At 42.5% G+C, this 14430-nt stretch overlaps 1 protein-coding gene across 5 annotated transcripts in view; it reads left to right on the top strand.

The window, feature by feature from the left end:
- LOC132356455 (neuronal acetylcholine receptor subunit beta-3-like) overlaps positions 1-14430 on the top strand; it is a 68716-nt gene extending 54286 nt beyond the window's left edge. For 3 of the 5 annotated variants that reach the window (XM_059909279.1, XM_059909278.1, XM_059909275.1), the window contains 4 exons: positions 18-62; positions 8889-8998; positions 9236-10118; positions 12310-14430. In XM_059909279.1, the coding sequence (XP_059765262.1) occupies positions 18-62; positions 8889-8998; positions 9236-10118; positions 12310-12444 (1173 nt within the window). In that variant the 3' untranslated portion in view covers positions 12445-14430. Of the gene's footprint in view, positions 1-17; positions 63-478; positions 531-8888; positions 8999-9235; positions 10119-12309 lie in introns of all 5 variants that reach the window. The other 2 variants (XM_059909277.1, XM_059909276.1) reach the window with 1 other exon arrangement.

Here is a 14430-nt window from a genome sequence, read left to right as displayed (position 1 = left end):
AATTTTCATTCTCTTAGGATGAGAAGAATCAGTTGATGACAACAAACGTGTGGCTCAAGCAGGTACCTGTCAGTCCCAGGCCTGTAGCTCCCCCCTAACTGTTCCCGTTCTTTCTACTGGGAAAGGCTCCCGTTGAAAAATAATGATTTTAAAGAGCATATTGAGTTCTTCAGGGAGATATTTGGGAGAGTTTGGGGAAGGGTTTATTCTTTTGTATTCTCTTCTGCACGAATCAGAGGTCAGTCTGGAAGCTCGTAGGCACACCTTACTCTGTCTTCTTGCTCCTGGAGTGGGCAGGTAGGAGGGTGACTCTGACACTGGTCCCTGGGCTACTTGGAGAAAGGGGGGAAAGGTTCCAGGGTGCAACTTATCCCCATGTAAGTTACCACAACTGGATAAGAAAATCAGGGATGTTAAAATCTCCCTCCTCCCCCCTGGTCCTCCCTGGGATGACTCTTCCCCTAATGTTGTTCCCTAGAAACAGAAAACAGGGAATGACAGAGGCCACTCACCGCCAACTTCAGAACAAGGTGAAGCCCAAGTCAAAATGATGAATCTCCGTTTTCCTGATATGACTAGAAAAGCACGTGAATGGTTTTCAGCTCTTAGCTTGGCCGTAGCCTGTTTCCTGCTCTTTCTGGAGTTGCCAGGAAATAATTACCATTCAAGTTTGCATATGTCATGTAAAGGAGAGAATATTGGCACTTCCTTGATAGGAGGTGAGAAGGTTGATTTAATTGCTTGCTTTTTATTTTTGTTAGCAATTATTTGGTTTTTTACGGGATGTTGCCTCATCTCCCAGAGATTTAAAATCTTCCCAGTGGTGATATGTTAATTATCTCACTTAATTTCAATGTACGAACATAATATTTTTCGCTTGTTTATGCTGAAATGAATTAGTTATCTATTCAGGTTTAGTAGACTTGTTCAGGTCTTTCTGCTGATGGTTTGTTTATAAGGAACAATGGATAAAAGAGACTGTAAGGAGATTCCCTAGACTTCATCTGGTGTCATCAAATTTCTCCCACCCAAAAACTTTGATCAGAGTTGGATAATCATTATAAATTTTACTAGTTTCTAGTTATCTGATTCTTTTCTTGGTAGGTATGTTAGCATGTTATGAAATGGATCTGCATATTTTTTACTTGCAAATAAAAATATCCAGGAGAAAATAATAAGCAAGGAATGTAGATATAAAAATACAATTTAAATAAATGTACTTTTTGATATACCTACCTCATTCCTCAGAACTTATCCCACTTTTGCACTTTCTAAAGTGGAATTTGGAGGTATTTTCAGTTCATAAAAATCAGTAAGAAGTCCTGTATTTGAGCTTTCAGGGAAGAGAAGAAAAACTTTTCTGTTAAAGTGTAAATAGGCTTGGGAATTTGACAAAAATAAAACAAACAAACAGACTCTCACTGATTCACACACACCTCCTCCAGCTGCTCCTTGAGGTTAAGCTCTTACACTTAAAACAGTGGTCCAGGACCCTTGGCCTTTGAGATAGTAGGGACTTCTCACTTTTCTTGAGATTTTGGAAATAGGGGGCCATTTCAGCCAAAGAGAACAATGTCAGACATGGAGGGAAGAAACCACTGCTCCTTGGTTTCTAGCTGTACTTTAGAAATGACCTCTCGCAAACCTATGCCCCAGAATCACGGTGGCCTGGTGAGAACCTCCAGGGCAAGACAGAACCAACACCTAAAAACCCCCAACACCCAAAACAGAGCAAGAGAAATCTCCAGGGGGAGGTGGGGGCTTGCTAGCTGACACTTAGAAAAGCCAGCTGGGGACTTTGGTTCCCATGTCATAGAAGTAACGAGAGTAACACGGTTTCATTGCATTAATTTGCAATGGGTTGTCATGGCTCTTATCCATTTACATTTCTCAACCTCTCTGAATTAGCAGAGCAGGTATCATTACCCCCGTTACCAGAGACTGAAGAGTCTGCCTCACCTGGCTGGAGCCAGCCTTCCCCAGTTAGGGCCTTGTCTGCACATCCAGCTTCGCACAAAACATCAAGGCCTGTTTCTAAATTAGAGGAGGATCCAAAGTGGGAGAAACCACCGAGAATATCAGGAAACTATTCCACTCACACAGATTGGATTTGGAGCGGGAATGTCACAATAGGTATTAGCCAATAAGGGCTATGTTGTGGCACAAACAATGTGGCAACAAAAAAGAAAGGAGAATCTATGGCCTGGGTGGCAGGCAGGGAAGGCTGCTTGGAAGAGGAGGCATTGGAGCTCCACCATAATGTTACTTTTATACTTTTTTTAAAGCTTTTTAAAACTAAAAAGGTAAAAGAAAGGACAGAAGAAAAGGGATGATAAAAAGAAGATAAAATTCATGTTTAAAAAAAACTACCATTAGAGTTTTACACAGACGTCAGTTTCAGAGTAGCCAACAACAATACTGAGATTTATTGAGCACCTGCCAAGTGCCCAGTCACTCTGCCGCTTGTGTCACGGGAATTAATGCATTCAATTCTCACAGCCACCTCCTAAGACAGGCCTGTTATTATTCCCACCTTGCAGATGAGAAGACAGGATTGGAGGACTGGAGTGACTTGCCTTGGGTTACACACTATTAGGTGCAGCCTGGCTTGTATAAAGAAACCATATTCTTCTTCAGACTGGAGGGAGCTGACGGGAGACATCCAGCCCTCCTCTCAGGGCTGTCCCTGTAGAGTCCGGTTCCTAATCCTGGCCTTCTAAGGCTTTGATTCCTCAACCTCTGGGACGTCTCATGGAGTTGGTCTAGAAAGACATGTGGGACAGAATGAGGCTAGGGTTTGCTCCATCTTCCATTCATTCCACAGGGTTTATTGAGAGGCTGCTAAGGGCCAGGCACTCTGCTAGATCCTGGATGTAGAGAGCACAAAACAGCCCTGCTTCAAGGAGAGGATCTGGTGTTAATTGTGTAAAAAATAACTACTGTAATATGATAAACACCATAAGGAAAGTATATACATAAGGAACTGGGTCATTACAATAACGACAATGAAACAGGGAGTAAATCAGGGAAGGCTTCCAAGGGGAGGAGACATTTAAACTGGCTCTTGCAGGATCAGTAGAAGTTCTTCAAGCCATAAAAGTGGAGAAGTTGTGACCCACCTGAATAGGCTTCCCAATAACACGACTTCCCAAAGCTCTCACACCAGAGCAAACCTACAGGAAACTTTTTTCAATCACCCCTGTCTACCTCAGTCAAAATAAAGACAAAAATGACCAAATCTTCCTCTTTTGTCATTGCCCTCTCAGACACTGAAAAATGCTCCCTAGTTCATTTCCACAGAGAGAATAAAATTCTACCTACTTTGACCAAAAGCATGTCTCCTGATAGCATATGCAACCGAGATGCTTGGTTTTTTTATTTGTTTGTTTGTTTGTTTACCCAATTCCTCTGCTGTATCTTCTATTTCCTTCATTCTCATCTGATATATCTAGACATTTCTCTTCTATCCTCTCAACCACAGACCTTTACAAGCACAAATTTAGTGACATCCTGAAAAAGTCCTCTACGTGGAGCTACTTTTATGTTACTGATTTTATTTTGCAAACTCGTTTGTCTTCCTCCTTCGTACTTCCAGAGAGTAATCAAGACCATATAAATCATAAATAGATTATTAACTCACTAAAACTCCGTGAGAAATACTCACTGCCCTAGCCGCTCAGATTCTGCTTCGTCGTTGTCAAGGGTAGGAAAACTGCACCGTAGGTAACCAAAAGGGGATGGAAGATGAAAATATCCCTTCTTTAATGACAGGAGGGTTGGCCCTTTGCCTAGATGTTATCGTGTGAATAATCACTCTGACGACAGATGTCAAGTATATTCACTCAACTAGCACTTCCTGAGCACCTACTATGTGCCAGGGATGGTGGAGGGCACTGGGCCTGCACCGCTGGAGGCATACTCCAATGAACCAGTAAGATTCACTGTCGCTGAGAGCCGGCTGCTATCCTAGCCCCCAGGGGAAACAAAGCTTCCTTAATCTCTGCCCAGGCCAACATCTTAGACTGGTGTTGTTTCTCCAACAGCTGATTCCTGTTTTAGATCAACAAAAAGTTCAGAAACATGATGAAGGCCTCATTGGATGAATCCCTGCAGCTGGCTTGCAGGAGAAAACCAAGAAGCTGGTTTATTTCATAACAAACCCAAGGAAAGGACGGCCTTGCCGTAAGGTCTGGGCCATGTCCCCAAAGCCTTCCACAACCTGCAATGGCACTTGTACGTCTAGGAATTTACCTCAGACCTCCCTCACCATCTTATTTTCCTTCCTTTTCTACAGCCTCACTCTGACCTTAGCAGAGGAGACCCGTGTGGTCTTCTGATTCACATGGATTCAAGCAGAGTGAGTCAGGAATCCAAAGTCTCGCTGTATAAACTTGAGCAGGTCACTTCGCCTCTCTGACCCTCAGTCTCTTCATCTAGGAAATAGAGGCAATGCCTAGCTCACAGTGTCGCTGGGAGGTTGAACGAGATTGTGTGCATGAATGTGACTCCTACATGGTCTGGCACGTAGTGCGGACTCAATAAATGTCATTTCCTGGTGCCACCTTTGTAGGCTTTCTCATCCTTAATGACAAAGCCCATTTCTTGGCCTTGAAAACTCATAGATATTATGGGAAAATAAGACATATAATATGTCATGTTGCTGTCTTTAAAGTGAATCAACATTAATTCAGTTTTAGGAATTTCACACCTGACTTTGAGATAACTGAAGAGCCCAAGGGTGTCCCAGAGGTTGCCAATCACCAGCAAGGAATATTTGTTCCTTACTATCTTTTGGTCTTGGGATTAAGAATTACTAATTATTATAATAATATTTTTCTAATTATTAAGAATAATTAGAAGAATTTATTTATTATAAAAAAGTCATGACTTATAGTTTTAAAAAGTCTTATGATTTAGGTTTAAATGAAATTTGGTAATATCTCGACATTTTTGGGTGATATTTCAGGTAATATATGTAAGAAAAGACAGTTTTAAGGGAATATATATGATATGGATTTGAAGTTGCACTTTTCAGAATTAAGAGAGCTAGACTGGGAGTATGTTTCCATTTTTTTCTCAGTCAGAGATTAACTTTGGTATTTGGCTGTGACCTACCCTGCGCTCCCCTGTTTCCTATGATAACAAGCTCTCAAGCCCGGGACTGCTGCAAAGTGAAGCTGATGATTGTACAGGGCTTTGGGAATCTTGGCCAGGATATGCTCCGTGAACACTGGATATTGTTTCTAATCTACTGCTTTAAGAAGGCAGAGATAGGAGATCAATCTCCAAACGCCTCCACGGTTTCAGAGAGAGCAGGGAAGTGACCAGAAAGCCTCACAGCTCCTTAGAGAGCAGGACCGGGGATTTGGGCTCTGAATCCTCACCTTGACCCAGCTGACCCCAAGACGAGCAGTGGCCCTGGGGTGTGGGGCTCAGCCAGCATCATGGTGGACCACAACCTGCTGGGAATTCTGTGAGCCGCTCTGATGGGCACGTCGGGGGGGAGAGCATCTCTGATTCCCCAGGTCTAGCATCAGAAGGACCCCAAGATGGTGAGGAATGTCTCCCTTAACCCCGCAGAGGAGCACAGCTAGTAAAGAACAGTGCAGGGGTGGAACTCTAATTCAGGGCTGCCTCTCTCTCTCTTTCTCTCTCTCTCTTGGGTACCCCCAAGTCAGCGGCAATGACCACAAGTCCCACCTGCCCCTTTTCCTTTACTGGTCAAGAACACACCCTGAATCCACTGGAGCTGTCTTTGTATCCTCCTCGAGGATTGAGACGTGTCCCTCATTCATCCATCCACTCACGTCTGCTGTTCATCCTGGAACAGCGGCCACAGCTGACCTGCCCTCTACAGCACCCACTGCCCCTTCCTACCCTCTGCTTCAGCTGCGATGTCGTCACATCCAAACCTCCTTCCCTGTCCACTCACCGTCCTGCATCTTTACACCCGAACCGCGCCCTTCATGGCAGTGACCACAGGGTGTGGTGATGGTTTGCCGGTTAGTTTACTCGTTCTTGTCTGAGACGGCCCCAGGCTAGGAGGGCAAGGCGGCCCTGCGCAGTGCTGGTATAAGCCTCGCATATTTGTGGAATGAATTAATTCCCCCCAAATTGTGAGCCTCCTGAAGCACGGTCTCTGTGCTGTCTCTGGCCACAGCTGTTCATCTTGCTGTCCGGTGAGCGAGACAAATCTTTCTGACTGAACAGCCTCTCCCTCTGGGGCTTGGCCCACTTCCCTGAGCACAGTCTGTATGGCCGGTGTGCGTTTGCTGGGATGTGCCCCCAGAATGTGAGCTCCCCACCTTCCTCCTTGGCTGTAGAGCCGGGCTTCGGTAAAGACGGGCAGTGCCTGTAGAAGAGAGAAGACTGAATTCCAGAAGCAGGCAGTTTGATTTCCAGATCTTTAGGTTCCAAGCGGAGGAACTGTGGGTTTGGACTCACTGACTGTGCTCGCTTAACACTGATTTTTAAAGACGGAGCCAGAGCGTAAGAGCCCAGCTCCAGCCAGTCTGCCCGAGTGCACGTCCGTCCCCGGGGCTCATCGCCTGTGGGCCTGCAGCTCGCTCCCTGCCCGGCATCTATCTTTATATAGAGAAATATAATTTCCATATATATAAAGAACTAAAAACTCAGTAAGAAGGAAACAGACCACCCATTTTAACAATGTGCAAAAGATTTAACAACCACTTCACCAAACAAAATGTGTGGGTGGCAAGTACGCACAGGAAGAAATGCTCAGCATCGTTTAGTCGTCAGGAAAATGCAGAGTAAAAACCGTAACGAGAGACTACGTTACAGCTATTATACTACAGTTAAACATTTAAATGTGACAATCCCCAGTACTGGAGATGGCGCCAAACAGCTGGAATGCTCATGCGTTGCTAGTGGGAATGCAAAATGATTCAGCCCCTCCGGTATGTACCATATTAAGTTAAACGTACACTTACTCTATGACCCAGCCATCCCACTCCTAGGTATTTACCCAAGAGAAAAAAAAGAATGGTTTTCACCCAAAAAACTACAAAATGTTTATAGTGGCTTTATTTATAATCATTAAAAACTGAAAAGAATCCAGATATTTTACCTGGTGAATGGATAAAAAGAACTGTGGTATATTCATACAGTGGAATACTTCTCACTAACATAAAAATGAACAAACTACTAATACAACCTAGAAGAATCCAAAATGTATTCTGATAAGTAAAAGAAGTCAGGATGGAATGGCTACCTATTGTGTGATTCCATTATATGACATTCTGGAAAAGGCAAAATTATAGGATCAGAAAATAGATCAGTGGTTGCCAGGGACTGGGGATATGGGAGGGGTTGATTACAAAGGGGCAGCCCGAGGAAAATTTGGGGGCAACAGAGCTATTCTGGTATCTTGATGGCATTAGTGATTATCCAACTGTTTGCCTGTAGAACTGTAGAGTGACTTTTATTGTAAGGAAAATTTTAAAATGTAAAAGTGAAAACAAACCAAAAATGCTGCTCTGAGTTCCCTTCAGCATTTCTGGGATTCAGGCTTGCTGCCGGTAGTAGAAATCTCCTTAGCAGGAGACAAATAATTCATAGGAAGGAAATTATATTTGCTTTTCAAAATGGGCAGAGGAAGAGGAAGGAAGAGAGAAGCTTGTGAGTACCAAGTAAGCATGGTAAATGCTTTATTAGTTTGGGCTCTTAAACTGTCAGTTTTCATATGCATGGTTTTCCATAAGTAGTCATGCAATTTTATTTAATCCTTTAGAGCGTAGCTTTTTAAAGACCCATATCTTTTTAAATTTGTTTTTCAAGGATTAAGCCTCACAAGTATTGCCTAAGAGAGATGGTGTCTCATCTGGTGTGTATAGTTCCATCCTTTTCCAGGAATCATGCATATTTCAATATTTTACCATCTAGTGAATCATCTATCTGTTGACTCCTGATTTTTTAATGACAAAGTTGGCATCACTGGGCTCCAGGAAGCCTCACACTGGGCATACCCTCCCGACTTCCTGAAATGTCATTTAATCTTCTCCTATATCATTCCTCAACTGTCCACATGACAGACAGTGGAATAATTAATTTTCAGGTCAGATTTCATAAGATTCTAGATCGTAAATCTTTTTAAGTCCACTTCTGCTGTAACTGGCTCATCCATACATCATCCTTCATAATTCAATCAATTAATGGTCAGTTTTGTTAATCTGGATCCACCAACCCCTGTAAAACATGCTAAATAATTTCATTCTATTACAAGGAAAAATATTCAAGCATCTGGAGGCTAACAGCATTAGGAATATACTTTAAAACTGGATTTGGTACTCACAAAATAAATTCAGATTAGAACTTAAAAGGAGATTCTTGGGAAATATTTTTTCATTGGGTAAAAGTTATAATGTCCTCAAGAGTAGTCAGCAGATACTGGACGTTTCCCATTAACATGCTGCATGCATCTTTGTCCAAGACTCTTGATTGATATTCAAAATCATTTGTCTCAATACCATTATCATGAGATTACAATATCACTGGACCAACTCTCCTAGAATAAACTGAGTTAGAGCTATCTTTGCTTTTCTTTTGTTCCTTAGGAGAAAATAGGCTGAAAAAATAGGTCATGAATCAGTGGTGTTTGTTGCTGAGCCTCTAAATTGTGAGGTAGTTACGGCAATTTTGGAAATCCCAGACTGGACAGGTGTGAGAGTCTGGGCACCATCAAAGACCAGGCTGGCTCGAACTGTATCTTGACCTGCTCTGAGTCACGGATAGGGTCATAAGGTCTGAAGTGGATGAATTTCCCTTTTAAAATAAAACACTGGATTAGTAAATTAACATAAACTTGAAGATTCCAAACTCTAATACCTTGAATTTTCAGAACAAAATTACAGTATATTAATTTCACACAGGAATGGACAGACCACAAATTACGCTGGAATCCAGATGAATACGGTGGAATTCGTTCAATTAAAGTTCCGTCAGAATCTCTCTGGCTGCCTGACATAGTTCTCTTTGAAAAGTAAGTATCACAGTAGAAAAGTGCACTGGTCGGATTAAGAGGAGAAATAGAAAAGCCTGATTGTGCCAAAATAATTAAGAGAAAGGTACAACTTTAACGAGAAAATTATTCCTTTTGGAAATATTGTTTGACCCTGTGGTAGGAAAGTCATAAAATACAAATAGTACGACGGTGGGAAAAACAAAAAAGCAGTTAATATGTGTTCAACTAACCATCAGGTGAACCGTTTTTCGACAGCGCTGACGGACGGTTCGAAGGCTCGCTCATGACCAAGGCCATCGTGAAATCCGACGGGACCGTGGTGTGGATGCCTCCCGCCAGCTACAAAAGCTCCTGCACCATGGACGTCACCTTCTTCCCATTCGACAGGCAGAACTGCTCCATGAAGTTCGGATCCTGGACTTACAACGGGACCATGGTTGACCTCGTCCTGATAGACGAGAACATGGACAGAAAAGACTTCTTCGACAACAGAGAGTGGGAGATTCTCAACGCCAAGGGCACGGCGGGGAGCAGGAGAGACGGCGTGTACCGGTACCCGTTCATCACCTACTCCTTCGTGCTGCGCCGCCTGCCCCTGTTCTACACCCTCTTCCTCATCATCCCCTGCCTGGGGCTGTCCTTTCTGACAGTGCTTGTCTTCTACTTGCCTTCTGACGAGGGGGAGAAGCTCTCCTTATCCACCTCCGTCTTGGTTTCCCTGACAGTGTTTCTCCTGGTGATTGAAGAAATCATCCCGTCCTCCTCCAAGGTCATCCCGCTCATTGGCGAGTACCTCCTGTTCATCATGGTCTTCGTCACCCTGTCCATCATCGTCACCGTGTTTGTCATCAACGTCCACCACAGATCTCCCTCCACTTACCACCCCATGGCCCCCTGGGTTAAGCGGCTGTTTCTGCAAAAACTCCCTAAATTACTTTGCATGAAGGACCACGTGGATGGCTACTCTTTCCCGGATAAAGAGGAGAGTAAACGGGCAGTGAGAGGTAAAGTCCTCGAAAAAAGGAAACAAAAGCAGATTAGCGATGGAGAAAAAGTTCTGGTCGCTTTCCTGGAAAAGGCTGAGGATTCCATCAGATACATTTCCAGCCACGTGAAGAAAGAGCATTTCATCAGTCAGGTGAGGGGACTGCCGCAAGCCAGGACTGAGATTTTAACGTCTGTTTACAGCAAATGCATCCTTGTTTAAAATGTGACCTTATTAGCTCTCTGCTTGACACACATAAAACTTAAAACAAGCCCTGACACAAAATAGAGACTTCAGTATGGATTTTCAGGGAGAGGTTCACAAAAACAGAATGAGCAAAAGAGGAGCAACTATAGATTAAGCACTATTTCTTATAAGTAGCCTTAATTCTATCTAAAATAATTCAATTCTACATTTTAAGTTGGTTATCCTGGTCTCTGGTCATTTATCTCTCACTTTTAGTGGGATGATGTTTATCTCTATTCAGCATATTTGGAAAAAAGAAAACAGAAAGAATCAATTTTTAAATTTATACAAAAACATGATGTAACAACAGATATTTAGTTCACAGATTTAAACAGATTTATTTTTTGAAATGTGACAAGGGTGTGGATTTCAGACTCAAAACGGTCCTGCATGCAGATGCTACCCATGTTCCATATGACTTGAGAAAAGCTACTTAACCTGAACTTCAGTTTTCTGAAACCTCCCTTGAAGGGTTATTTTGAGGAATTAGTGACGTCAAGTATAAAACATGCACTGTGTGCCCAGCGCACGTGGTCTCATGATTATGTAAGCAGTCAGTAAATGTCAATCCTCCTCTTTCTTCTCCCCGTCTTCCCTCCCTCCTCTACATGGTCCTTCCCCCGTGGAAGGAAAATATTATTTGACATATAAATACTCAGCACAAAAAGAGGTCTGTTGCTTAAAACGAGTTAATACTTACACCAGTTTATAGGGTTCGATTATTTTACTCTAAAATCAGTGAAACTTAGTGCCAAGATCCTGATCTCATAAACAAACTTATGAAAGAATAGGGTTTTTTAGAAATATCCTCTACTTTTCATGTAGACACTGCCTAGTATCTCTCCTCTCTTACAATTTGTCATTTTTTTCATCCACTGAAAAATGTTTTAAACAGCACTAGAGAAAATGCTGCTATAGAAAAAACATCACAGCTATCCTTAAGGGTTTTTTGTTTGTTTCTTTCCTTATATCTTTTAGAAATTCTTTTTTTAATTTTATTTTGATTGAAGTATAGTTGATTCACAATGTTGTGTTAATTTCTGCTGTACAGCAAAGTGACTCAGTTATACATACATATACATTCTTTTTCATATTCTTTTCCATTATGGTTTATTGCAGTATATTGAATATAGTTCCTGGTGCCTTTTAGAAATTCTAATACAAAGATTTAAATAGCTTTTTAAAAAATTATAAAAATAACACATCATCAGTATAGGGAATTTGGAAAATACAAAACATTTAAGATGATTCACATCGTTAATAATCCCCCACTTAAGTTTGAAACTTTTAACATTTTCATCTGTCTTCTTTGTGGTCTTCTTTCCCCAAGGTTTTATTTCTAAACCTCTATGTGCACAAAATACATTCAAGTTCTGCATCAGCTTCTATGTTCCTTCTAGAACGGCAGGCGTCCTGCTTGGTTCCATCTTTGCCAAATCCCCACGTAGTGGAAATGGGACACTTATTTTCCCTTGAAAGATTGCTGGCCCCGTCTCTGAGGCTCCCCCCGACCCCCGCCGACCCTGCAGCTCGTCCTGCTCTGACCTTGCCCTCACTGGCCGCTGCCCAGTCTCCCCAGCCTCCCTTCCTCCAGAGGGACTTGGTCTCCTCTCTCCCTCACCAGTTCCTGTCATCTCCTCCAGGGGTGTCCATTGCAGCCCCACCCACCTGGGGAGTGGAGGAAAAGAGGGCCTGAGTCAAGTGACCACAAAAATTCTTAGTTTATAAATTTGTGATTTATTTCCTATGTCATATCAGGAAGCATCACAGTAAGAGACGCTGGCTTTTTATTTGGGTAAAACTCAGGCTTTTCCCATTTCAATCAGTGACGTTTACAAACGCATCAATGATTCTGTTCTTTCAATTTTACATCCTCAACGGTGATGAAAGTGTTTTCCCATGAACTTGAATTATGGGCTGTTTTCTTGGGCACCGCCAGTGAGGTCCCAGGAAGCCTATATTGCAGGGGATGTGTCAGGTGCGTTTGGAAAACTGCAGGGCTGTAAATCTGAATAGGACTCTTCCTGAAGTCCCTTGAAATGAATTCAGAGCAGCTGCCCAGCATCCTGAATGGGAGGCGTCTTTTTCTCTTTTGCAGGTGGTGCAAGACTTCAAGTTCGCAGCTCAAGTTCTCGACCGGATCTTCCTCTGGCTCTTTCTGATCGCGTCTGCCACCGGCTCAGTGCTGATTTTCACCCCTGCTTTGAAGATGTGGCTACACAGTTACCATTAGGAACAAGTCTCCAGAGCAATCTAAACCGCACACATAAAGACAGAATTACACCCTAGAACTGACATCCAGCCCCCACGTGTATACAGCATCCAGGCGCACGTGCTTATCAGGAGGCCCCGAGTGCAGACGGCATCTTGTGTCATCCTCAGGGAGGTTGAACCTTGGTTGCCGTGAGAGTGAGTTGGGTTTACATCAGGCAGACCCTCCTCAGACCCCTGCCTTGGCTTCTGCAGACATTCAGGGAGGAATCGTGTGTCCAGGCCTGAGGTCACGAGCCGAGACACACTAGGACTGTGGCAGTGGCCCATGAAGAGTTCCAGGAGGAGGTGTGGGCAGACCCAGGCCTTTTCCTAGAAAACTGAAATTCTGAACATGCTCTGATAATGGTTTTTTATATCCCTTCATCTAATCTAATCCATTTCAGCTGCACTCTCCAGGCTTTCCATTCCGTTTCTTTCCTCTTCCTCCTTCTCCTTCTCCTTATTCTTATTCTTCTCTTCTTCTTTTTCTGAGAACATTTAAGTTCTACGTTCTTAGCAAATTTCAATTACACAAAGCAGTGTTATCAACTGTAGTCACGTTTTACATGAGATCCTCTGACCTTATTCATGTTATAACCCAAAATGTATACCCTTTTACCAACCTCTCCCTATTTCCCCGCCCCCTAGCTCCTGAAAACCACTTCTCTACTCTCTGTTTCTATGAGTTCAACTTTTTTTTTTCTTTTTTTTTAGATTTCACTTATAAGTGAGATCATGCAGTATTTGTCTTTCTGTGTCTGGCTTATTTCACTAAGCATCATGTCCTCTGGGTTCATCTATGTTGTCACAAATGACAGGACATTTGCTGTCCTGTCAGCAAATGGTTGAATTATATTCGGCTGAATTCATTATAGCTGAATTATATTCCATTGCATATATATCACATTTTCTTTATCCATTTATCTATCGACAGACGCTTAAGTTGTTTCCATATCTTGGGTATTGTAAATAATGCTGCAGTGAACATAGGGATACAGATATCTCGTCAAGAGAATTATTTCGTTTCCAGAAGTGGCATTGCTGGATCGTATGGTAGTTCCAGTTTTCATTTCTTGAGGACTCTCTATACTGATTTCCATAGTAGCTGCACCAATTTCCATTCCCACCAGCAGTGCACAAGGGGTCCCTTCCTCCACACCCTCATCAGCACTTGTTATCTCTTGTCTTTTTTATGACAACCATCCTAATAAGCATGAGGTGATACCTCATTGTGGTTTTGATTTGCATTCCCCTGGTGTTGAGCACCTTTTCATCTACCTGCTGGCCATCTGATTGTCTTCCTTGGAAACATATCTATTCAGATCCTTTGCCCATTTTTTAATTGAGTTATTTGGTTTTTTGCTACTGAGTTGTATGAGTTCCTTGCATATTTTGAATAGAAACCTCTTAGTGAATATATGGTTTGCAAATATTTTCTCCCATTCTATAGCTTACCTTTTCATGCCGATGGTTTCCTTTGCTGTGCAGTCGTTTTTTAGTTTGATGTAGTCCCACTTGTTTATTGCGCTTTTACTGCCTTTGCTTTTGGTGTCAGATCCAAAGAAACCATCACCAAGACTCTTCCCATTCTGTTTGCATGTGTCTCCCTGCCCTCTGGGAGCACCTCATTCCCCCCCCAACCCCACTCCCTCTCTGAGACTCATGGGGAGAGGCTGACAGTCTTCTCTCTCGATGATGCCAACTCCTGGATTTTAGCTTGAAATAATTGTTCTCCTTTCCCAGTTCTAAATCCAAGCCTTCTCTGGATTATTTTGTGCAAGGCATGTTTCGTATAAACTCTTTGCAGCTGGGACTTTTAAAAACCCAATTTAAGTATTTAACTTTTTCACATAAATTGTTACCACCAATATGTTTAGCCTTATTTATGCCATTTTGTTTGTGTTTTCTGTGTAATGTTTTCTTGTTCTTTCTTATTTTGCTCCTTTTCAGCCTTGACTGAATTTGT

Source organism: Balaenoptera ricei, chromosome 21 (assembly GCF_028023285.1).
Source record: "Balaenoptera ricei isolate mBalRic1 chromosome 21, mBalRic1.hap2, whole genome shotgun sequence".
Classification (NCBI taxonomy): domain Eukaryota; kingdom Metazoa; phylum Chordata; class Mammalia; order Artiodactyla; family Balaenopteridae; genus Balaenoptera; species Balaenoptera ricei.
The sequence above is the reverse complement of the archived record's forward strand: the minus strand, read 5'-3'. Positions and strand labels throughout refer to the sequence as shown.